The sequence below is a fragment of the Lepisma saccharinum genome, chromosome 24, assembly GCF_977018435.1.
Source record: "Lepisma saccharinum chromosome 24, izLepSacc3.1, whole genome shotgun sequence".
Taxonomy (NCBI): Eukaryota; Metazoa; Arthropoda; class Insecta; order Zygentoma; family Lepismatidae; genus Lepisma; species Lepisma saccharinum.
The window spans coordinates 39,540,943-39,567,977 of NC_139252.1; the positions used below are offsets into that span (position 1 = coordinate 39,540,943).

The 27,035-nt window shown below is 42.4% G+C and overlaps 1 protein-coding gene across 1 annotated transcript; it reads right to left on the reverse strand.

The window, feature by feature from the left end:
* Positions 1-25,908, reverse strand: LOC145978158 (uncharacterized). The gene is made up of 3 exons (XM_083110597.1): positions 25,802-25,908; positions 22,380-23,725; positions 1-584 (listed from the first exon to the last, which is right to left on the reverse strand). The coding sequence occupies exons 2-3, from the start codon at positions 23,644-23,646 to the stop codon at positions 1-3; spliced, it is 1,851 nt and encodes a 616-aa protein (XP_082966723.1). The 5' UTR covers positions 23,647-23,725; positions 25,802-25,908.
* Positions 25,909-27,035: the final 1,127 nt, after the last annotated feature.

The window sequence follows — 27,035 nt, forward strand, 5'->3', positions numbered from 1 at the left end:
CTAATCTTTGCACTTGAAGGAAACTAATTCCACCCCAAGAACTATGAGAGCCAAACCTAATCCTATAAGTAATGCGCCAAAAGCAGCTCTTAGATCATACAAAGTTATTGGAACATCTGATTGGTCGAGAACAGAAACATTTGTCAGTCCGTGAAATTCATCAATCCATCTATGAACTAGACCACTTTCCATCAGACCATCAAGAATAGCTATGAAATTCTCAATGTAAGGGAAATTCTTGGCAACAATGTAACTTGCCATGAGAAGCCCAATTCTCTCCTCTGCAACGTGTGTAAGTGGAATGCCACTGTCAGTTCTGAAATCTGAGCTCAGTGTACTGGCCTCACGAAGGTATATAAGGGAAACAGCATCTCTCTTAACACCTACCCGATCGATTATTTCCTCTTCACTTTCAACTACTTCTGCACTGATGGACAAATGCCTTAAATTCTTATCGTCAAAGAGCTTCAATTCTTCAATCCAACTTGGAAATGTGGCTACAGGCAAACCAGAACGAACAATGTCGTCTACGGTATCTATCTCATCATAAAATACAGGGGATATCATGAACCGTAGCAAAGAACCTTGGTACAAAGTGCGAACAATCAAAAAGAGAAGAATTGAAAATTGATATACAGTTTGCAGATATTTGTTTCTCGGTTCTCTCAAAAATGAACCGTTCAAGAATATAGATAGAATTTGTAACAAACTTGTGCTGAGTCTTGTATTTTGGAATGTTTCCAAATGAAAATGATGAGTGAACTGTTCACAGATTAATATGAAGATAATCGTTCCAACAACCGCTACCCACAGACTCAAATGAAACGGAAGAAACAAGAACATCCACTGGGGAATACGTTCCGACTTGGGGACCAGGAAAACGATATGAGAGTACAGAACAACTGTAAGGAAATCACCCTCTATGAACTTTCTATAATTCATTATCGCGAAATTCCCATACATGTCAGCGAGCGATGGAGCAGCACCGCCACATGATGTAACGTTGGATAGTCCCGTCTCCTTATTTCGATCACTGGGTAGCTTCCATGGAATAGGAGTAAAATTCAAACTTTCTATTACTGTTGCAAGTAGTTTCCTAAAATCAGATCTTCTTAAAGTGCAGTTATTCGTGAATAGGTTCGGCGTCTTGACAATATAGATGGGGTATCCGTTACAATGTCTTGTCCTTTCCTTCAGAGAGAGGGAAAAACCGGAATTTCTTGTAAGAATCTGACGATATTCATTTATTAAGATCTCCTGTGTAAATGGATTGTACGACCAGAAGCTGAGACAGTCATTCACTGCAGTTGAACATTTATCTTTCTCAACCAACAATTCAACATTGAGGATATATTCTTTCCATAGGATAGAAAAGGTTTGATTGACACTTTCCTGGCTACCAAATTGCTCCCTGATTAGAATTATGAATTTTGCTCTTGAGTTCCAGTAGTCGAGATGCTTGGCTCCTTCCAAAAGATTGGAAAGCATCTCGTTGTTGTCTGCCAGCAATAAGAAACAGTTTTTCTTGCCATCTTGGTAAGAATATGGAGAAGAAACGTTACAATCGGCAGAATAATTCATTCTCTGGATCATGACAGACAAATTATCTTGCTGAAAGATTCCTTTGAGGCTTCCTATTATGGTATGTCGATCCTCAGAACACTCTATGATCGAAACGCTATGCTGTACGTTGAGTTGAGTTTCACAAACTCTCTTCACAACATCCAAAGCATTGAAGTTTCGTTCAAAAGCTGTAGAAGTAGGAACATGGAGAAGCAGATGGGTACTCACTGAGCATGCAAGTAGACATATGAAGATAGGTGACAGTTCTATAAACCTCCATCTGAGTAATCCAAACGCCATTGTAAATTAGAATGAAACTGATGGACTGATTCTGAAATTAAAAGATAGAAGATTTCTTAAAGTTTTTTAATTGGAAGTTAATTAAGAAAAATATTGTGACTGAAAAATAAAATAAAATCTATTCTGTACTTTTTAACGAGAAGTTTCATTGAAAACGGAATATCTAATATTCCTCCCGTTGAGTTTAGTATTACCTTGATAATTAATAAATAAATATAAATATTTTCTTGAAGTTTGTGCATTAATAAACGAAATTTAACTTATAACTTGTCTACAATATGGAATATTCCACCTGGTAGGGACGCTTACATTATTCAAATCAACGTGCCAATTTATAAATCTAATATGCTAATTGCATAGTAGATATAACACTCGGCTGGCGCAAATAACTTCAACTGGATATTGTTCGACCTACAATATATGCCTTGTGTTGTAACATCTGGGTTCAAATATGATACAACAGCATCCAAATCCAGTGATTCGGGGCGTTGGGGCTCGACCAGGAGCTCAGATGACCCTGTTTATGATCCGAAATTTCGATCTTAACTGAACTCATGAAAATGTTCTTGTTCTTCTTTTGTTATTTGTGATATTTACTTCCTATTCATTGTTAAGTTCAAGGTATTGTTATGAAAATGGCAAAAGATTGCTCTGTTATTGTATGCGTGCATTATTATGTTGTTGTCATGGTTATAATTTTTCTATGTATTCTGAAACTAAGTGCACAAATGCAAATGGTTGTGATCAGAATACTTCATCAGTGCCGCCTCCGTCAATGCATAAAAACAAGAGAATAATTAATTATTAAATATTGAAATAATACAAATTATTTAATACCCAACCAGGGTGGTAGTATGAGCGTCGCTACAAGATACGTAAGCCAAGGGGTCAATACTCTCGATACTGTGATAACGGAGAATGGAAAGAAGTTCAATACCTAGCATACAAACGTTAAGTTGGAAAACTTTTTGCCACTTTTTGCCTCCTCACTATAGCCTATTAATGCTAAGCCTTGTCTACCAAGAGAGCCTCCCCGATGGCGTAGTGGTAGCATCGTCGCCTTGTAATCAAGGGGTCCCGAGTTTGATACCCGGTGGGGGTACATAGTGGTTCGGATCCCACTTTAAACTGTAGGTCCAGTCCCAATTAGCCTTAATGTGCATGAAGTGGACTTTAAACACCAACTCAATCAATCAATTGTCTACGAAGAAAAGTAAACTGTTCTTGCCCCCTCCCCAACACACACACACACACACACACACACACACGTAGTTTCACACCCAATTGCCGCTACTGCTCATTACTCGTACTCACTTCGGAATAAAGATTATTAAGATTTCCTTACAACATTAATAAACAAAACAGAATTCCCAGTTTCATGAAAAAATGCAGATGGTCAAATGTTCTTCTCCCAAAATAGAAGCACACTCTACGTGTAGTGCTGCACTGAGCTATAATACACGAAAATCATGTATACACCGCATATTTGTTGTTTTCGTGGAACACAAAAGAATAACAGAAAATTGTACCAATTGTTTTTCCTGCTAAATGTGATTGAAATTCCGGTTTGGTGAGAATTGCTTATGATTTATATTTACGCGTTGTTTGTGTGTGTAGGCTATATGTATAACACACATGTACAGACATGTTTGTCGTCATAAGTCACATGTTACTTTGTTTCTTTCTAGGAACTAGAATCTTGACACAATAATATTTCACCTGTGACAATATTATTACCATAAATCAAGAAAATGAAATTGCTTGCCAATTTAATCTTTAGGCAGCTTGATATTCTTAACGTCAATGTTTTATTGTTTCAGTGTGCGTAATACGTGATGTGTACTCTACTTGATTGAAATTTACCACATATTAAACTAGTGACCACAATATTTTTCCATTATCTGCTAATTGGTTTATTCCACTATGATATGAAAATTAAGTCACTCCAAAAGCAATCTTGCATTTGTATTTTTTGTATTTGACGTCTCTTGCGTACTATTGTTGGCTAATCGTGGCTATACGTATATTTGAATGAAATGGATGAAGGGACGCTCAGAAATATCACCCATGCCCAAACCGGCATTAAACCACAATTTTTATCCTATTTTCAAAATTAACTATACGTACATTACAACAGCAAGTCTTCTTATGTACATATACAGTATAGTATATCTATTAGCACTCTTGCTATTCTTGTTGTTGATGTTGGAGAGTTTGTAGTCAAAGCAAATCAATTTTTGTAACCTTATGTAAAATGTCATGAACAACAGTTGTGCATTTAACATGCATATAGTATACCTTGCGTGTTGTGTTGTCATTTCCTGTGGGTATTGGAGCAAGTCCATGTGAGTTCACTTTGTCCTTCCGCTGGTTCTCTTCCAATGTCCTCTTCTCCTTCGGTTAGGAATGCCCTGGTCATTCTCTCTGCTTTGGCATGAATGTGTATCCCGGTGGTAATATTTCCTCTGGGCAGTCTACTTCGACATGTCTTGTTTCGTTCGTTTTTAAACTCTTATGCACGTTGGCTTGTTGTCATGATTATTTTCTGGTTCGAACTCAGTTATCATGGTCGAAGCATCCCCCTTTTCTACTACTGCGTCACTACAATTCCTCTCTTGATTCTGTTTACATGGGTCGTTGTTATCTGTCGAATATAGCATTGTTCACTATCATAATTTTCCTTACCACACTCTCGGCATGTTCTCTGCTGTCCTTTATGGATAAGTTGTAATGTTTATTTTGTGTTTCGTGTTTTCATATATGGACAATGTCCTATAGGTGCATACCTTTTCTGTATTGATTTGCATTGGTTGATATGTACATGTGTGCACTAAAGTATCTAGTGGGTCAGCCTGGCTTAATTTTTTTCAAGATATTTTAACTAATATTGGTTATGTGGCAAATATGATACAATTTTAAACACAATTCTAAGCCTTTACATGCCAATTGTGTGTGTGTGTGTATATATAGTATAATACGTCAGTATTCATAGTTTGACTTCATAATGTTTCGAAATTATATGTTACTAGCCGGACCCTGTGGCCGAGTGGTTAGCTCATCGGTTTCGAATCCCGCTCGGGCTTGTTTGTTTGTGAATGTCCATTCATCAATTTCATCACTCATCCCCATCTTCGCAAATTAGCCAAGATGCACAAAACGCGAAGTAAAATAAAATCAATCAATCAATCAATTATATGTTACTAACACCGTAAATTAAACCCGAGACCCACTTACACTTTCAATACCAGGAAAGTCAGACTATTGCGGTTATTAAATGCCACGTTCTACCTCTCATACTAATCATGATAAGGAGATAGTATTGGGACAAACACCATAGTGTAGACTGGATTGCCCGATTAGAGTTCGAACCTGGGACCTCTGGTTTCGTAGCATGTTTGTTGACCTCTCGGATGTCCAGTAAATACCTCCAATGACGGTAGGAAGATTGCACATGTGGAACAGTGATTTAGGCGACACACAGCTTTATTGGCCTTATTGTGGAGTCCACTACACAAAACAGCACACTGGCGCCTCTCTCGCACGTTGTTTCCTGAAGGCAAGTTTGACTGACATTCACGGAGTTAATTTTTCTGCGGAGTAAGGGGGGTGATCTTTCCACAAAGCACCAAAATGTCAACCTCTCTTTCACGTACTACACCCTGGATTGCATTCTTGTAGGGTAACGAGACGCTGGCGTCTGGACACATAGTCAGTGTAATCGTCTATGGGGCTTGAACTTCCCATATTTGTTTGTGCTTCTTCCTTCATTGCGGCGATTTTTCATTCATTCCCATATCTTCATTAGTTTATCAGTCCATAATGTTTTGTATTAGTTAGAGATAAAGCCCAACACTTTTAGAATATTTTTTTTCTTCTGCAACTTAATGTTTCACATTGCACGAGGTCATTGCAAATAACTCAAGACTACGTCATCTTGTGCGTGTGTGTGTATGTGTGTGTGTGTGTGTGTGTGTGTGTGTGTGTGTGTGTACATATACTGTATATATTACACACACTACATGTTGCTTGTTCCATGATCCTGTTGTTAGCTCTCTTTTAGAACCTCCCCACAGCAGATTTTCAATGAAAGTTAATCGCTGAGATATTCCATCTCGTTCTTATCTTCCGAAACAGAGGTTGGCGGCAGGTAAGGTACAATGCTCAAATAAGAGACAGATCCCTAATAACATACACTTGGCTATCGTCTCCAGTACAGTCTGCAATTTTTCAGCAACTAAGGGGACTCAATGCTTGTGCTTCGAAGGCGTCATGGCCTTTGTTTGATGGCAGTTGAAAGTGAGCAACATTGAGAGCAGGCCTGGTTATTTGTCACACTTTGAACTCTTGTAGTGGTTTTATAACCAAAACGAACAACAAACAAGGTAAGTCACTATTTCAAAATATTGCATATAATAGTATAGATTACTAATACAAAAGATTACAATTTTTACCTGCAGCAGCCATTTCATTTTTATTCGTTTCGTTCCCCCAGTAAGCCATAACAAGGGATCCTACTAAGAGATAGTATATCTTAATTAGAACCATTATTTCTTGTACATATTTCAGACAAAAAGCTTAGGTAGTAATTGTTGAAAATATAAAATTCGATGAATTTTTTCGATTATTGTTCTCTTTCATGAAAACCCCCTTATTTGTTAATTTCCTCTGATATTAAATGTAATTTAACCAACTATTCCAGCTATGAACAATCCGATATTGAAATTGAATTAATTGATTCTAGTGAGTCGGAATATGGACTCCTTCAGAGCACACCAGGAGGAAGAAATGGTCTCAGCTTTCAAAATGTGGTTGTGAGGCAACCACCTGTTTAGTATTTATTTTTCAATAATAGTATACATATTATTTTTTTGTATGTTTTTCATGTGTAGTTTGTACTCTTTTCTGGAGTATAAGTGATCCAAGTAAGGAGGACTCTGGCGAGAAGGTGCGGATAGGAATTGTGTATTTTAGTTATATATATATATATATATATATATATATATATATATATATATATATATATATATACATATTTGTTTATATTAATATATTCCTATTCTCCTGGGGTATTTGGTTTATAGTTAGGGATTAATTGAGGTGAAGTACAGTGCGTCCATTTCGATCTGCAGCCGAGAGATCGGGAGAAACGTGGCGGGCGGCGCTGACGGAGATGCCGACATTTGAGGCCTGTAATGCCCGCTTATTTTTGTGGACATCTTGCAAAACGAGCACTAACCTGTGTTATAACACGCAAAAGTTCTTCTGTAATTCTTCCAAGTTCCACCCTTATATACACAAATAAATACGCTTTAGAAATTATATTAAGAGCCACAGATAATACTCTGTAAAATATTTTAATCATAGTTTTGACCAGTAACGTCCTGCTTAAGTTTATATCCTTGAAAGAGTTTTGTGTCGATGGGGATCGTTTGGAGGTTTCGAATGTGCAACACTGTATCAAGGTTACGCTGCAGACGAACCGTTAAAAGCTAATGGTGTTCGTGAGCTTCCTTGCAATCCGAAATCTCCGAGCTCAAGTTTTTTGTTCCTTCGCGACTACAGAGCTGTGAATATAGTGGCAGGCAGATGTAAACCAAGAGCGTGTTAATTTCGTACTGTGCGTAAGAGTGTTATTCTTGGTTACTTGCCGTTACTTGTTTGTGTTATTGCAGTGTGTATGTGTGTTGTGTCAGTCAGACGATTGGAATGCCAGCCGCAAGGTTCACGTTAGAACAAAGAATTTTTATGTATGACACTTACGTGAAAACAGACTCGTGTCGAGACGTGTGTAGGCAATTTGTACAGAAATTCCCAGGCGTTTCACCTCCACATAGAGATACGGTTAGACGTCTTGTCCTTAAATTACGAGGAACTGGATCGTTAAACTGGAACGTTCTCCAAACAAACCTCTACGCCGTGTTTCACAGGAGATGGGCGTGTCAAAATCATCAGCACATACAACCACTAAGCTACTAAAATTAAAACCGTACAGAGTTTCTATAGTGCAAGAATTACGGCCCCCTGACAACGTAAGTAGAGTAAATTTCTGTAATTGGGTTTTGCAGAATATTGTAGATGGTATTGTTGATCCACAGTTAATATTTTTTTCGGATGAGGCATGGTTTCACTTGCGTGGTCATGTTTGTTCACAGAACAATAGATACTGGAGCACTGAAAATCCCCGAATAATACACGAAGTTCCGTTACACGATGCAAAAATTGGTGTGTGGTGTGCTGTAAGTGCCAAAAGAATAATAGGGCCTATATTTTTTGAAGACACAATAAATTCAGAGAGGTACCGCACACAAATACTCGCGCCGTTTTTTCAGTTGTTATCAGATAATGAGAGACAATATGGGTATTTTCAACAAGATTCGGCCACAGCCCATACCGCCGCTGATTCTTTGGACGCTATAAGGGAGGTGTTTGATGACAGAATAATTTCAAGAGGTTTATGGCCTTCACGTTCGCCAGATCTTACCGTATGTGACTATTATTTGTGGGGAACCTTGAAAAATATAGTCTACCGAAATAACCCTCATAGCATCGACGAACTAAAAGACAATATAAGGGCAGAACTAGGAAGAATTACGGAAGATGAACTTTTGCGTGTGAATCAAAATTTCATCAAACGATGCCAGGAATGTGTGAATGTAGGTGGACATCAGTTTGAACAACTCTTATAACACAGGTTAGTGCTAGTTTTGCAATATTTATATAAATGTCTGCATATGTCCATAAAAATATGCGGGCATTACAGGCCGCAAATGTCGGCACCTCCGTCAGCGCCGCCCGCCACGTTTCTCCCGATCTCTCGGCTGCAGATCGAAATGGACGCACGGTACTACCACTGTACCCTCATATACGGTCCATGACAGATTACGGGCAGCTATGTATGGAATTCCAACATGTAGTGTAAGAAAATACGCAAGAGGGCAGCACCTCGTGTGACTGACCAAAAGGGGCACTTGTGGACACCCCCTCTACCGGCCAGTTCAAGAACCACCCCAGGAGGGAGAAGGGGGAGGTTTTTTTATGTTCCTTTTTCTCTCCGAGGAGAGAGGCTACAAAAAGGACACAACAAAGAAATAGTATGGCGGAGTAGAAGGACAGAAAAACAGCCTGTAGAGTGTGTGCGAGTGTTCATTGTGCAAACAGTGCGGATAAGAATTTTTCTTCATGTGTGAAATAGAACTAAAGACCAGAAAAGGAGTGGAGTATATAAGTGCGAAAGAAAGAAGCCGCTGAAGGAAAGTGTATAAGTAAAAGAAGAGGACTGAACTAAGTTAGAAGGAATATGCAGGTGAGAGTGCAGTGAATAAGGGCCCCAACGGAAGGCGCCTGGACTTAATTAGAGTGAATGGAAGTAGTACAGTGGGCCGGGTTCTACGCCCGAAAATGAGGTATAGTGAGGTACACAGTGTTGCCAACCTCTTACTCGAAAAAAATAACCAAGGTTTTTCTTTTTCGGTCTAACCTAACCTCAAACAAGGAGCTGGCAACCTTGTTTGAGGCTTTTCTCGCAGTGTTGCCAGCTGGGGCTCGGTGGGGCTCAGTGCCAACCTCTTACTCGAAAAGTTACCAAGGTTTTTATTTCTTGGGCTAATCTAACCTAACGCGAGGAGCTGGCAATCTTGCTTGAGGCTTTTCTCGCAGTGTTGCCAGCTGGGGCTCGGTGGGGCTCGCAGTGTTGCCAACCTCTTACTCGAAAAAATGACCAAGGTTTTTATCTTGGTCTAACCTAACCTCAAGCAAGGAGCTGGCAATACTGCTTGAGGCTTGTCTTGCAGTGTTGCCAATATTTTACTCGAAAAGTTACCAAGGTTTTTATTTTGGTCTAACCTAACCTAAGGCAAGGAGCTGGCAATCTTGCTTGAGGCTTGAGGCTTGCTTTAATTAATTGCATAAATCAAGGTTGCCAACCTACTGGTATTTCTACCATGGTTTTTTTTACAAAAAAAAGAGAGAGGGGGAAGAGTTAAACAACCGACAATGCTGCCAACACCTACCTATAGTTTTTCTTACTTGATAAGGGTTTAGCCAATTTATACACTGGCGTAACATACACACACTGTGCAATAGAGCCGGCAACAAATATATACTGCCGTAAAAGAGAGATGGCAACACAGTATGTGTGTGCGTGTGTGCGTGTATAATATGTAGCATTATTAACTAGAGTGTGTTGGCAACCTACTTGCAATTAAAAAAAAACTAGAGACGTCAATGTTGCCGTAAGATAAAGAGGGAGACTAAGCTGGCAACAGTGGTGAGCGAATATGCCTTATTTCCAAGTTCTGGGCGTCAATGTATATCGGGATTTTTGTAAAAATCTTATCGCGGGAACGATGTGCTGCACATGCATATGCGCGCACCTGTATTGTGACGCAAACAAACAAATAAATAATTGTTGTTTTTTAGGATTCCTGGCCCCTAACCCCGCCAGGGTGCGTGGTGCCCAACCCAAAAAGGTTCTAACGGCTGCGACTCTAGATAGTCGCACCTCTGTAGGGTTTCACGTGTTTTTTTTTTTTTCCCCCAAACTTCCATGAAACCCTACAGAGGACCTCCGTAATGCATGCAACGTGTACTAACGACTCTAGTGTTATTTTGATGTTGTAATATTTTTGGATATAGAGTTTTATTGTGAGATATAGATAAAAATAATTATGTTTATTATAATATTTTTTTGATGAAGATGGATAATGTATGTGTGTGTGTTACAAATAAAGTTGCATGCTTTTTTCTAGTGTGTGTGTATGTGTTTTTGATGTTTCGACAGCATCTGAAACGATAAAAAAGAATTTTATTGTTAATTTTCTCGTGTAAAAAAAAACAACAACAAATTTTTTTTGTGCAAATTTTCTGATTGTCTCTCGTGCTATAGTGCAAAAAAGATATTGTAACTGATAACTAATGAAATAGACATTTGTAACTGATCTGAACTAGTGAAATTTTCGTATTGTGCCATTGAAACTGATTGTGCTAGTACAAAAATTTCTTATTGTGCAAGAAAAAAATGTAAAAAACTTGTTAAAACTGCTCTGTGACCCTCTCGTTCTTCACGTCGTGGACGAAGGACTTCTCTGCAATCAGGATAACGCTGCATACGGTGTCCTCGGGCAGCGCGTCGTGGAACTCGCAGACGACCTTGATGTTGGTTCGATCGTTGACCACCACCTGCTTCCTCTTCGTGGTATTGATGACGAACATGGGTCTGCGGGTTTTGAATTCGCTGGGCGTGTAGTACATGTCCATGCTTCCCTCGGTCACGCGTTTGAAAGAGGTGTAAGCTTCGTAAAGTTTGAGGTAATCGTCTTTGGTCATGTCGAGGTTGTAATTCTCGCGCGGGAACACTTCGTTTCTGCCATTCTTCAGATAAACATTCTTGATCTTGCAGTCGTCGAACATGCTGGAATTTTTTTCCTGGTTGTTATCGCGCCCGGTCTGAAAGAGCACGACGACGAAATCTGGCATGTCGAACTGTATGTTGTTGAACTGCGTCGTCACGTCGAATTCCATGTGACTTCCCGACGCCATCTTCTGCACGCACTGGTAACCGTGAAAGTGAATCGGTACCTGCGGACTCTTCAAGATCTCCGCTTTGTACTTGAGGGCGTAGTTTGTTTCGTATTCTACGATCGGCATTCTCAATTCCATGCTCCGGATGACGCACTTGGCCGCTTCAGGTAATGTGTTGGCTATCGGCGTGCCGTCGGCGTTCAAGTTGGTGTATCGCATCAGTGCGTCGTTGTCGTTGGCCGCTCTTCGAAACGTGACGCGCAATCCTCCCTTCCACATGATCTCCTTGTAGTCCGAGAAGAATCCCGGCAGCAGACGCATGGGAAAAAGCACCGTGTGACTTTTAGTCGATATTTTGGTCCCCGCTTCGAATCCTCCCGCCTGGTAGTATGCTGCGTCTGTTTTGGATAATTTCAATGTTCCCACTGCCGTCGACGTGATGCCTGGATAATCTATTCTGTCTATGACGGTGTTGTGTTTCCTCACCTCCACCTGCGAGAACAGGTGAGGCACGAAGTTGTCCACGAGTATCAAATTTGCATTGGGCGGAAACGCATCTCCGTTTTCCTTCTTCACCACGTCGAATTGAAGGTAGAGGTCCGCTCTGTGAGGATGAACGAACCCATCGCCTACGTCCACGTCGTATTCGATCTCCCTGTTTGCTTCGTTGAGATTGGCGAACGTGCGACGGTTGGGAGGGAAAGATTGCAATTCGTAACTTTCGATTTGCTCCATTTTCACTATGTGTGTTATTTATTATACGTTGATCTCCACGATGGCCGTCGTAGTGGCACCTGCGAAATCCACCACGTCTCCTTTCTCGTTTGTCACCACCAACTCTATGTCGTCTATGCGGTTGCGGCATACTGGAAAATAGATCGGCGAAGAGGGTGTGTAGATGATCGGTTCCATGAATTCGGAACTGGGTTTGAACGTAGCTATGATTCCTGTCTGCTTGTGACTTCCCAGCAGCTCCCCGTCCGAGGATTTCGTGATCATGCCTTCCGCCACGTTGCAGTGAACGTTCAGAGTTTCGATGGCTAGAAATTTAGGAATATTGACTGCCGTGTGCTTGATGCCAGCTTCGAGTTTGGTGTTGTTCTCGAAACCTAGAAGTTCTCCTATGGTGCCCAGGTCCACGGTCTCCGTTGCCGATACGATTTCCACTCTGTGCGTGACCGAATTTTGAGAAAGGTACGTGCCTTTGGGTAACTGAGCTTGCAAAGTGGAAAGATTGTATTGACCTGGCGTGACGACAATGTGCTCGCTTCCGACGCTAATTTTGTTGTTGTGCTGCGTGACGTTAGGTATGAGGTACATGCTGTAGAATGCACGCAGAGCCACGGATTTAGGATAGACGATGTCGTCGTGCAGCGTGAGTTTCAAGATTGAAGATTCGCTCGTGAGATGGAACACGCCCATCGTATTTAAGATTCCACAATGCTTTCTGAAAATGTTCCACCGACGGGTTATTTATTTTAGACATGTATGCGAGAACAGAAAGGCATAGGTGGCCGCAGTTAACATCGGTGAAACCCTGGATGCGTTTGTCATTGTAGTAGAGGTTGGCAACACTGAGATACTTCACCAACCTGGCAGGTGGTGTGCCACCGAACGAATCGAAAACAAATGCATTGTTATCGTCAATTTTGAGGTAGCATATCCAATGTGTACCAGGATTTTTGTAACTGTCCAGGTTGACCACGCCATACTCCTTTTTCTTCACAGCAGAGGGTAGAGAATCGGACATGAAAACACCCCTGAAGTTTTTTATTCCCAACAGTTCGATCAGAGATTCAATATCGAAGTTGGACAGGGCTTCTTTTTTTTTTTATATTTCTTCAAAGCATCGAGGTTGCTTTTTTGTTTTTTGGTTATACCTTTCCCCTTCTTCTCCATAGCCAGGTTGTGACGTTTCTGTTCTTCCAACTCGGCTTTGTTCTTCTTCGAGTCGATGACGGTTTTCGCGATGGCGGCACTTCCGCCGGCCAAACTTCCAACAGCCCCCAATGCTGCCAGGATGGCTGGGATGCTGAATATGAAACCTCCGATTTTTTGCTGTTTCCGCGAACGCTGCAAGCGTCTCAATTGAGGTGTGCTGAGAAGTAATTTCATTCCGTGTCCTTTCATCAAGCAAGAACGTTTCTTCTCGCGTTGTTTTTTGGTGAGTAAACCATCGAGGGTACCTAGATTTTTCAGATTGGAGTATGGTATCTGGTACACGACACCTTTGGGCTTCATGTTGATGCTCTATATGTTATCTTCACGGTATGTTATTTATATATATGTTTTGAGATTTTTTTTGTTTTGTGTAATTTTTTTCGGTATGTTATTTATATATAAATGTTCTGAGATTTTTTTGTTCCGTGTAATTTTTTTTTTTCAAGGATATACTCCGCGCAGAGCTGTTACACAAATTCTATTACGTGCTTTGTTTTCTTACCAAGAAGTTCCTTTGTACCCTTGTACACGATTTGAGTTTTGTTCTCGATTAAAATAGCTAGCTTCTCGTCGGATAACATGTTAGCGTATCGATCTGGTAAAAATAGACTGTATTGTGCGTTGAGCAACAAACGCGCCTTGGGACCATACTGGGTAGAAACAATTGAACCGGAAGTTATCGTGTAAGGTTTGTCCACTTCTAATTCCTGAATTTTTACATACTCTACTGACAAATTTAGCATTTGTTTTAATGCTTGAAAGTCACTCATTTTTTCAGTCGTCATATTGAAGAGAAATTTTCAGTGTGTGTGTTATTTATATATCAAGTTTTCGACAGAGGAAAAAAGTTCGTGCTTCGGAAAACACGATGATGTGCGTGATAATATCTTCCGTCTCTTGTTTAGATCTACGCCAATCATCCGTGTATTGTCTTCTTCCCTGCCTCGCCTCGTGCAGTTCGTCCATCCTCTCGTTTAATTTTTCCCCTGCAGCCGAAAGAAGAGTGTCGAGATCACCGCACCTCATGCCACTGATCTCCCGAAGATAATCCTTAACAGCCATTTCACAAGGGATGCGAAATTCCGGCGTTGATCTCGCTATGATTAAAAGTTTATTAACATCTCCGTTTACTGCGTGTTTAAAAATTTTACACAACAGTTCGTGTGGCAAGACGGTTATACCAGACATGATGTGTTTTTTTTTTTTTTACTGTATGTTATTTATATACCCCACCCAAGTTTTTGTTTTGTGTTCATGGCGATGGTGGTGCCCAGTGCTGCAACTCTTTCTCCCAGCGAAGCGTCTCTGCTGACGAATCTTTCGAAAGCTGCGTGCTCTAACTTTCTGTCTGCTTCGTGACGTGCATCCAGTTCGGTGCGAGTGGTGTTGTAAGCGATGTCGTGATCTTTGCATGCGGCGTCCAACGGATTCACACCCCTGTCTCCTCTCTTCAATCTTTTCTCGAGTTTGGTACCTGGTCCGCAGTACTGGTAGCCGGGTAAATGCATCTCGAAAGGTAACTTGTTGATGATGTCGTTCACGAGACCCTTTCCTTCGGCCACGTTCCAGAATCTCGGAGGCAGCGTGTTGATAATTTTAATGAGGTAACCTATGCCCTTGTCGTCGTTCACGATGAAGTTGGAAAGTTTTGTGCTGATCATGTCCACAATTCCTACCTTCTCGTTGTAGAAATTACGATTGCCTGCAGTCTCCTCTCCTGCAATAACCAACAACCTGTCTATGAGCTTGCGCACGTCGTCCACCCAAACGAATTCTTTGGGCAGGGTGTTGTAGAGTTTGACGCCGCTGCCTGTTTTCACCTGGTTCCATATCGGCTTGATGAGATTTCTGTACTTCTCGCCGCTGCTGGATTTGACCCTATTCTGCGAGGCGTCGTTGTTTTGGTATAAGGCATCCGTCATGATCAAAATTTCCTTGTAACTCTGGTAATCTTCGTCGGTGTAATCTTTCGGCTGCTTTTTGGCAACGAGTTCCCACAATCCCACCGTACCCGGATACCTGTTCCAACTATCCTTCTCGCCTAAATTAACTTTAATGTCGTTGCCTTCGAAGGTAACTTTCGATTTTCCAATCTTCCAAACCACACCGCCGCCTTCGTTGCTCTCCATGCTCGGATACAATCCGAAAACTTCATCCTTGTCGAATTTCGCCGTGCTCAGGTAGTCTCGTGCCAAAGGTCCCAACTCGATCTTATCCAAAGACGACGACGTGCTACCTATGGCTCGACGTCGTGGCGGTACGTCTCTTAGTTCGAACGGCGTCGAAGGAATGCTCGAAATGGGCGTGGGTACGGTGTAATTTTTAGCTGCAAGTGGTACGAGTTCGTTGATCAAATTTTTATTTTGTTCCGTGACACCTTTAATTTCTTTACCTAGATCGCCGATGGCGTCGATCACAGGTTGATCTTGACGTTTCTTCTCTTCGTAGAATCCGCGATTCTCGGATTTCCAACCTTTGAAGCGTTTCGCGAGGTAATCGCGAAGCTTGAGATTTTCGTCTTCGATTTTTCGTTTCGTCATAGCGTTATTTATACTCATCGTTTCTCACAACGTTGCAACGTTTAGAAAGTCGTTGATTTTGTTTCTGTATTTTCCCTCGTTAGGTTTTCTCGTCATGTCGATCGTCGCGAATCCGAAATCGTCACTGTTCCAACAGTGGGAGCAGCAGCGTTCCGAAAATTGATTGTAGTTCATGTCTCCGCCTACGTAGTCATCGTACGCGTGCTTGAGGTTGGTGTGATCTTGACGAAACAAACATATGAAATTAGCGTTGTCGCGTACTAACTGTTTTGGAATTTTGGAAAACGTTTGAGCTAGGAAGAAGCAATCTATTCCTTTGTGACGACCTTGCGTGAAAAAATTGCGAATTTCATTTTGATTTTCCAGGATGACATCGTCGAACACAACGACTGAATTTTCACGACAATCGTGGAGTGGTTTTATTTCCGAAGAGAACGTTGCAATGTCCAGACCATCGTACAGTTTTATCAGTTGCTGGTATTTCGCTTGTTCGAGACTTTTCGAAAATACGTAGAGGTGCCTGTTCTTCCAATCTAACCAATTCGGTGCGAGGAGAAAATTGTCCACGAGCAGTGTTGTTTTCCCACACTCTGAAGGACCTACGATCAGACAGCGGATGCTGTCGGGATGCAACTCACCGTTCTTTTTTTTCGTTTGACTTTCCGAATCCGGTAGACGCTTCACCACGTTCCACGTACTCACAAGATCACTTCGTTCGCGTCGATCCAACTTTTTTCCGGAAGTCCCAGCCATTTGACAAACAGTTTGTCGCCTTTCCTACGCAATACTTTCTCGATGAGGTACGTGTCGGGATGTTTTGTTTTAGAGAGTTCCTCTTCGTAAAATCTTCCTTTCAAAATCTCGCCGCTACTATCTTTTATTATATACGTGTGTCGGTTTCCGGGTAAAACTCGAACCACCGTAAAAAGTTCCGTGCTCCAATTTTTTGTGAATCCCTTCTCGAAGGTGCGTTTGAATTTGCTGATCCTCACCTGGTCTCCAATTTTGAATTTTGATTTTTTGGTAGTCGTGGGAGTGTACTTTGGACAGTAAACTGTAGAAATTAAACGCTGCTCGTCAGATTTCGTAACGTCAGCTGGCTTCATGCCTATCGTTCTGTGTACCGTATTATTATAGGTGTCGACGAGTTCCGGCAGTATGTCGACCCATTTGTAATTTCCTCGAAGCGTGAATCGTTTCCACATGTGTGTTTTCAAGGTTCGATTAAATCTTTCCACGATGCTGGCTTTGATGTGACTGAAGGTCGAATAATGTCGAATGTCATGTTTTTGAATAAACTTTTGGAATACGGCATTGTAAAATTCCTTCCCCCTGTCCGTTTGCAAAAACCGAGGCCGTCTGTCGCTTTCGCGAAAAATTGTCTTGAATGCTTCCGTGACGCATGTCCCCGTTTTGGCTTTCAAAGGTAGAGCCCATGCGAATTTCGAAAACGTGTCTATGACGGTGAGGAGGTACTTGTTGCCCTTGTTCAATTTATGCACATTTTTCAAATTGTCGCTACTCATCTCCACGAGGTCACTTTGCCAGAGGTCATCGATTCCCTTGGTTACCACCGCCAAACGTTCGTAGTTGCGACGTGCAGGTTTATGCAATTCTTCGACGATGGCTTGCCTAGACATTTTTAGAGATTACGTTTGAAGAGAAGCACCAGCGTGATGGGATTCAAAGAGGGTGGCACCTCACCAGTGTTTTGAATGATCAGCTTATCGCCGGCACTCACGTCAAAAACGGTAAGATCTTCGTCTTCGTGTATTTCATATATGTTGCGCGTTTCGTTCCAACGTGCCAGAGGAATGTTTCCTGCTTTCTGGACACCACGATTCGATATCAAGGTCATGGTGGGAACGCTAGCTTTTCTGCCGTGAGACCAGTACGAAAATTCATTTATCTGAATCGTGCCATCGAGGAGAAACTTGTAGTACGGATGATAAGGATGTAACATGTACAGTTTGTTACCTTCGACGAACGTGGAGATTCTCTGTTGATTGGGTACGCTGTTGATTTCGATGGCTTGCAGAGAATGCAGTTTAGCGAATTTAGTATCGACGCTAACGAGGTTGCTGTGAAGCTGTCCCAGTGTATTTTGTACGGGCAACAAATGTTCGACGATGGTATCCGTTACTGTAGAAAATGACGGCTTGATTTTCACTTCCACGTTCAACTGCTTGAAGTTTTCGTTGAGTTCTTGTAATTTGGCACCGAAAGAGGCCAGCGTCGATTCCTGCGTGGATTCCAACACTCCAACTTGATCTCTGATGTTGACGACGATACTCTGAAGGTTCTCGACTTGATTCAATTTCGAACTTTTCTCGGTGAGATCGTTCACGATGCTTCGCATCTCGGTAAACTGCGTGTGAAGGTCGGCGACGCTCTGCGAAGTGGGCAGCGTCGACACCAGCGAAGCAAGTTCGTCTCGAATCTGTTCCACGTTCGCCGTTTCCGTTTCTAGTCGTTTCAGCATACGTGATATGCTCCTTTTCAAAGCGTGTAATTCTTTTGAGGTGGGGAGATTGGCCACCCTACTCTCGAGATCGCTCAATGAACTTTTGATGTCGCTCGAATCGGATAGTGCCGTCACCGCCGTTTTCAATTTTTCCAAATCTTCGCTCGAAGGTACGCTCGTCCGTAACGATTCCAAGTCATTCTGTATGTTGTCCAGTACGTGATGAAAATGAGCAAGATTTGATTCGACGTTCAAATTTTCTAAATATTCGATCTTCTGCTGAACCGTGCTCAACGTGTCTTGTATGCTCGTCAACGCGTTTGCTTCAGCGTGAATATTTTTAATTTCTTCGTTGATCAACTCCAGAGATGCCTGAAGCGTAGCGATGGTGGTTTGAATGTGTTCGAAATCTTGATAAGCCTCCAATTGAATTTTTATGTTCGCGACGCTTTTGCCGATGACTTGCAGTTCGTCTGACGATGGTAGGTTCGTCATGGTATCTTCCAAAATCTGTAACTTGGATTTAATTTCTTCCAACGTGCTGGCGAATTCTTCTTGTAATTTGGAAACAACAACATGCAAGCGTTCTACATCAATATCCTTCACGACGGTTTGAAGTTCAGAGAAATTCTTTTCGATTGCCGAAGTTCGTTCTTCGATTTCGAGTTTCAATTTTTCCAAATCTTCATTTTTCGATTGAAATTGCTGCAATTTGGCCAAATCATTTTGAAGCTTATCCACGCTCAACTGTATATTTTGAACGTTGTCGTAAGAAGGTACGTCGACATAATTTTTTATGAGCGTTTTCAGTTCGGAATCGATTTTCAGAATGGGGTCGAGACATTGCGTTTGGAGCGTAGCGATCTCCGACTCTAAACTTTTGTTTAAGGTCTCCTGCAAAGCGATCAAATCGCTCCTCAACTTTTTAATTCGGACGTCCAACATGAGAATCTCTTCTGCGTGGTCTACACGCTTGGTGTTGCCGAAAATATCGTTAGGCATTTTGGTTAACGGTTATTTATAATAGGATAGACGATTCGTAATTCTACGAAGAGAGGAATGAGTTTGTCGTAATCTCCTAGGAGTTCCACGTATAAACAATCTCCTGCAGAAACATCGTACGTAATGTTAGAAAGCATCTTGTCGTGCTTGATTCGAAAAATGTTCTTGCCGGTAGATATTTTGATTTCGCCTACGTTTTCCGGATTCACGGTGATTTGAAGTTTTCCATCGATCGGAATTTTGTAAAAATGTAAATTGTTGTTGAAGACGTAAAACATCTTGCCCACATCGTCATCCAATTTCGTCCAAATGCTGTTAAGGTGAACAATCAGTAGACCGTTGAGTTTAGTTAACATGGAAGGTAGAAATTCATGATCTGTCGTCGCGCGGTGTACAGTCTCCATGTTGGTTTGTTTTCGGAAACCAAAGAGATTCATAGGTATGCTGGTTATTTAAAATACGGTCAAAGTTTTTTTTTGTAATGACAGTCAGTGTTTTTTTTTTGTAATAACTAACAAAATGATTTTTTTTGTTTTTTTTGTTTTTGTTTTATGAATCTTCTGTTGAAGATGGGCATATGTTGCAGGTTTTGCTTTCTGCTAAGCGATAGTGCCCCCACGGCAGTGTGTGGATTCCACATTGGAGAACACACCTCTTGTCGTCGTTGGGATCCAGGGCAATCTTCCTCACTTTGTTGGTGGTCAACACATGGTCGACGCTCTGGATGCGCTGTTCTGCTCTTAGAACCGACGACCTGGTCTTGAGGCAATCCACGAAGTCCTCGAATGTGAGATGCTCCCGAACCACCTGTCTGCCGACACCCTTGGCCTTCTTGGTAACGCTACCCTCGGCTTTGATGGTATAGGCCTTGGCGCGAAGACCTGCAAACTCGAGAATCACATCTCCGTCCTTCTCATCTTTGAGTTTGCCAGGCACCTTCTTGTTGCGGGCCAGGATACCGCTCTGGTTCGGTTGGGGATAGCCTGACGTGTCAAAGAGGTTAACCAAAGATGGAACTGTGGCTATATCCCCGTATGCGTCGGCTGTGTGAACGTGGTACACCAAGCTGTCCGTGTCCGTGTAGAGAAGCGAGATGTTGTGGCCGTAGTGTGGACGTAATATGTCGTAGTATGTCTCGAACATGTGGAGCTTGCTCAGATCCAGAACCGTGGCTCCAACGTAGATGGGCTTGGTGAGTTTCACCACACCTTGCCTCATGTGAATCAGAGCCAGCTGCTCGTTATAGATTGTTCGAGACTTGAACAATGGACTCGCGACAAGCTGACGACATCGCTCTTTCCTCGTCACCAATTTTATGTCCACGCGATTCCGTACATTCTCCATGGTCTTGCCAAACACCGCATTATTCATGAGCTTGAAGAAATCCTTATCAAGCTCGGACGTGGCTGCGGTGCGGTGTTCAGTGTTAACTTCAATATATGGACGCAACCACGGAGAATGCTCGAACTTGAGGATACGGTGAACTGCGTGGACTGTGACCCCTTGCTGCATCAACCACCGGAGATTCTGGTAGTGAAGGACGTAATTCTTTTTGGGTTCGAAATCCATGACGAGCTTCTTCTGGTTGGAATCGGGTGGACACTTGAACTCGGGTGCAGGGGGAAGATCGCAGAACGAATCCTGCAGCTTCTCGGAGAACTCAAGGTCCACCTCGGCGAAGAACCCATGTTTCGAATCGTCGAAATCTTTAATGTTGAAGTTGGAAGGGTCAGCCCACTCGAACCCTCTAAAGGGGAGTGGCTGCATCATGGAGTGCCCATACAAGTTATTCACGTCCGTGTGCATGATGTAGCTGGACGGTTGGGTGGAGTCGTAGCCAGTAGCCATGTGATGGTTGTTGGCGTGCGAGTGTCGCTGCGACACCTGGACCATTCCACCCCGCACGGCACGTTCCACAAACAGCATCATGTCCACGTCCGAAAGAAGCTCCAGCTCAATTTTCGTCACCAGAAACATGGCTGACCATGCCAGTCCGGGGAGACTATAGAAGTAGGCGGGATCCAGGTGGTAGATGGTCTTCGCAGTTGCACGAAACGCCTGGATCACGTCGGCGAGGAGCGTCACATCAAGTCTGAGGTAGGCGTCGTGGTAGTCTCCGAGATTTTGGCAATCCAGCTCACACCACATGGACTGAGCATGGTTATAGTCATCCTCAGAGATGCCCGAGCCTCGCAGTTTGCTATAGAAGTTTGCTCGAGGAGGAAGCGACGTCTCCGCAAACTTGGTAGGGTCTGTGATGTATTCGTAGGGGTAGACCCCCTTACGCCTGAAGAGACCGGCGTCCAAGTTCGGAAAATTCGCAGAGGTGATAAGCATTTTCTCGTCGCTAAGCTTCCCCGCAAGAGCATCGAGGCTGGCTGGGAGAAACCTCAGGGAGTCGAGGAAGCGAAGTTCGACGGTAGAGTCGGATTCTGGGATTGGCACTCGTTTGCTCACACTGATGTAACGCTCCTCGTTCTGCGCCAGGACGTTGATTCGCTCGTTGTCGTACCCAAGATGCTTGATCAGGTGGTGAAAATCGTACCCCGAGCCGTTGTGAAAAAACACAGGGATGAAGCGCGGGTCCCGGGCCAAGCGGTTGCAATCGTTGCACCAAGGACCAACGTACCTACCGTTAAAGTGATCGTGGTGTCGGACTTTACAGTTGTTGGCGGTGTACTCCTTGACGCAGACAGGGCAAGCAATGGCCTCGTCGTGTCTACGTTGATCGTCGGGGGTCAGTGGGAGCATAGACTTGGGGGTCAACAGCACCTTCCCTATCTCGTTGGCTTCCACAACCATTTTCTCGAGGAAGTGTTTGGCAGCGTCGGGACCACGGTACACGTAGGGCTCGGGGGCGATGTGTTGGTCTCGTCGCACGACAACGTATGCAAAACTGGATGCCTCGTGGAGTTGGTAAGGGGTGGTGGAAGAAACTTCAGGATCGGGATCGCAAGTGGACAGGGGTTTGAGGAAGGCCTCGAAATCCGCGATGATGATGGCGGGGTGCTCTACCATGGCACCGTGCATGTGGAAACGTTCCACGGTGCCAGGTTCGGGCAAGTCTGCCAGCCCAGGTTCGTTGGCATTGCAGTAGAGCTTGTGGTTAGCAAGCTTCTCGGCAGCGATGTTGCGGCCTCTGATGCGCTGGTAATCCTGCCATTCTCGATTACGAAATTTAGACAAGCACCTGGGACAAACTTCTATGTGGGTTTTGTCTTTGCTCAGCTGGCTCGAAACAAGTCTAGAGAGAGAACGGATGAGGGTGTAGTGATGGTGAGTTTCATTCTTGATGAGCAGAAGGTGAATTTCCTGCGCACCGTCGTCGTCTACGTCGCTCACCCGAATGGGGTACACCACATTTTCGTCGATGAGGCCATAAACGTTGATGGCCAACCGAGGGTTGTGTGTACGGGCCTCAAACTTGCGAATGTCCGAAAGCGCCACCGGATAGTCGATCCCAGCAATGGCATCTTCCAGCTCTGGCTCATAGGGTAGGTAGTGGTTAACTCGGTATGGATGGTTTTTCCAGTCGACAGGGTGCAATGCTGCAAGCACAGACCAGAGAAAGCACTTGGCGTCACTGTTTTGAATGTTCAGGACGGCCTTTTTATCCTCAATCGCTTCTGGTAAGCGGACGTAGCTGGAGGCGGAGAGAGGCACAAACTTGGAAAGTTTGACGCGCAGCTCGTGAGGCTCACCACACAGCGAACCCCCCGAGCCCTTAGCTTCATGTTCTTCTTGCTTTGCCAGCAGCTCCTCGACAAACTTGTTGTAGATGTCCTCGAGGTTGTCGACATCCGCCAAATGCAGCGTCTTCGCCTTGGTGTTGTGGCAGAAGCTGTAAATTTCATCAGACGGCTTCTTGTACCAGCAACAAAGCGATGCGTAGAATTTGGTAGAGTGCGTTGCAAGCGCATCGCCGAGAATGGAAATAATTTGGGCTTGCACGTTCTCCAAAAAGCTACGCACGTCGCATGAGTCCTCCGAAGTAAAAGGAAAGTCTTCTAACAAATGCTGGAAAGCAGACTGGTTCGCTTTCGCCACATGCTTGACACGTTTGGCGGGTGGTGCATTGATGGTGGCTGCTTCTGCCTCTCTCTTGGTGGAGGTCGAAGGCTGTGCCCCAGATGTATTTTTGCTTAGACAAGTAAGCTTATGTTTCTTGGCATACGCAATCGTAATATGTTTATTGCATCCGGAACACAGTTCAGTGGCAGCCAAATGCTTGTCTGGCACGCAGGTGCGACAATGTCTTGCAAAATTTTTGCTTAATATAGTTTTTTTGCACACAGGGCAATTTTTCATGGAGCGCATTTTTTTTGGGTATGTTTATTTATATGTGATCTGTTGGTGGTAGAGTGTTGTCTTCCTCAAATATGTGTTTTAATCAACTCTATAAAAAAATAAAAAAAAAATATATAAGAAAAATATGATTGTAGATAGAAAAAACACAATAAATATTGTATGCATGTGTAATTCTATTTAGCTTATTTTTGCTAGACACGAATCTTCTTCAGATTTTATTGCCCACTAGTATATTTTTCTACCAATCTAGTAGAGGTGTGAAACTATGAAAATATACTTGTTTATATATATTTTTTTTGTTTTGGCTGATATAATAGCAAATATATATATAGTTATTTTGAAATTCTAAAACTTTCAGGTATACTTATTTTTATATGCAAACATACATCATAAAAAAATTACACAATCGTATTTTTTTTCCATACACATATTTTTTATTTTCAGAAAACAAAATTATTTTCGATCTTTATTTTTTTTAAAAATTTATTTGTGTTTATAGTATTTGTCGGGCAATAGCAGATAGAGCAAGAATCGTTTTCCTACAACCCATAGTTTATAAATTACAAAACATCTTAGAAATTACATCTTGAAATTTTAATCCAAAATAACTCAAAAACAGCAGGCACTAGTCATCATCCCTCCATTAGGTTGTAGAGTACTTCTAATTTTGTATCGAATACTATTAAAATTTTCGAAATAGGGTAAAAACTAAGCCAGCAAATCAAGTTTCTCAAAAAATAAAAAAAATTGTCTGTATTTCCGAAACTTGAGGGGGTGGAATTGATTTTATTTGCCAGTCGAATAGTTCTCGTCGAATCCTATCCAACAAACCTAAAATCATCATCCTAGCTCAATTAGGAGCCGAGAAAATCAATGTCTTGGAAAACATCTTAAGATTTTTGTCTTAAGAAAATTTTCTTGACAGACCGGAAGTAACATCTTGACAGACCGGAAGTCGACTTTCTTAAAAATTAAGATATTTGTCTTAAGACATTTTCCAAGACATTGATTTTCTCGGCTCCTATGGGGCCTAGAACCATGTAACTTTGGTCTATGCATATACCAGTACTTGTCCGACCCTGTGGCCGAGTGGTTAGGACATCGTGCTGCGATGCCAAGGGTCCCGGGTTCGAATCCCGTTTGGGTTTGGTTGTTTGTAAATATCCATTCATCAATTTCATCATTCACCCCCATCTTCGCAAATTAGCCAAGAGGCACAAAACGCAAAATAAAATAAACTAAATCAATCAATCAATCAATTAATATACCAGTATTTTTCCTACATGTTCACTCACCTTACAACCCACCCGATCAAAAAAAAATACTCCCTGCACGCATACACACATGTATAAATTTAAAATATAGGTTCGATATTGAAACAAAAATATTATTTTTTTTTCCTCTTCTCCTCTCTCTGGCCAAGATTGCAAATAATTGCAGAAATAATAATACCATGATATTTTTTTAGACTGTAAGTCTAAATAAATAAGATTCGAATAACTATGTACTTCTACTAGCCTTTGCGATGGCGCAGCGGTAGCATTATAATCAAAAAATCTCGGCTTCGATACCCGCACAAGTAGTTCTTGAAACTGTAGGTCCAGTCCCGATTAGCCTTACTGTGCATAAAATAGACTTAAAACATCAAATCAATCAGTACTTCCAACAGCCTCTGCGATAGCACTGCAATAGCCTTGTAATCTCGGCTTCGATACCCGCACAAGTAGTTCTTGAAACTGTAGGTCCAGTCCCGATTAGCCTTACTGTGCATAAAATAGATTTAAAAAAACAACAAAATCCAATCCAGAGTATCAACAAATTCAAAAAATAGAGTTTCCCCTGTACACTTGTATAATTTTAAACTCAAAGTTCGATATCCTGCAGAGGTGGTTCGGATCTCGCTGTAGGCTCAGTTTCGATTAGCCTTACTATGCATAAAATAGACTTAAAACAACAAAATCCAATCGAGAGTATCAACAAATTCAAAAAAAATAAAATTTCCCCTGTACACTTGTATAATTGTAAACTCCAAGTTCGATACCCAGTGGAAGTGGTTCGGATCCCACTGTAGACCCAGTTTCGATTAGCCTTACTGCGTAAATTTTAGTTTTATAGCTAGTCAAGCAACTTGTGTGCGTATAACTTATGCTGATATGGTACTCACCTGACAGACCAAACTAATTCGGCTTCTATTACACTTGATATTTACACTTGGTATAGCGTACACTTTTATGCGACTACCCAGTAGCAATACTCGACTGCAACTGATGTGCGAAGAATAGCAAAAAAGCAGGCAAAAGCCTTGGCATGTATCACACCCCCCCCCCCCCCCGATTCACCAGACGTTGATTGATTAATACCCGAGTGCTTCTGGCGTGCCCAGCGAGCGAAACCAACACAATATCACCGGAAGGTCTACTCCACCCAGTTGCGGCCAGTTTTTTTGTGCGGGTGACCTTCCGGTGATATTGTGTTGGTTTCGCTGCTGGGCACGCCAGTGACGCAGAAAGCTCCAAAGGCAGCGATCCAAATCATGATGAGCGTGGGAACATGAGGCGATAATATCTGATTGTCTCCGCCGCCATTATTCCCACCGAGGTCACCCGCACAAAAAAAACTGGCCGTAACTGGGTGGAGTAGACCTTCCGGTGGGGATAATGGCAAAGGAGATAATTAGATGCCGCCGCCTCACGTTCCCACGCTAACTCCTCTAGTTACTAGCAGTATTTTGCCAAATAACCAAAATATTACGACAACAATTAACCCACCCACTATTGCCGACACCACCACTACCATACAAAAAAAAAAACACGTGAAACCCTACAGAGGTGCGACTATCTAGAGTCGCAGCCGTTAGAACCTTTTTGGGTTGGGCACCACGCACCCTGGCGGGGTTAGGGGCCAGGAATCCTAAAAAACAACAATTATTTATTTGTTTGTTTGCGTCACAATACAGGTGCGCGCATATGCATGTGCAGCACATCGTTCCCGCGATAAGATTTTTACAAAAATCCCGATATACATTGACGCCCAGAACTTGGAAATAAGGCATATTCGCTCACCACTGTTGCCAGCTTAGTCTCCCTCTTTATCTTACGGCAACATTGACGTCTCTAGTTTTTTTTTAATTGCAGGTAGGTTGCCAACACACTCTAGTTAATAATGCTACATATTATACACGCACACACGCACACACATACTGTGTTGCCATCTCTCTTTTACGGCAGTATATATTTGTTGCCGGCTCTATTGCACAGTGTGTGTATGTTACGCCAGTGTATAAATTGGCTAAACCCTTATCAAGTAAGAAAAACTATAGGTAGGTGTTGGCAGCATTGTCGGTTGTTTAACTCTTCCCCCTCTCTCTTTTTTTTGTAAAAAAACCATGGTAGAAATAC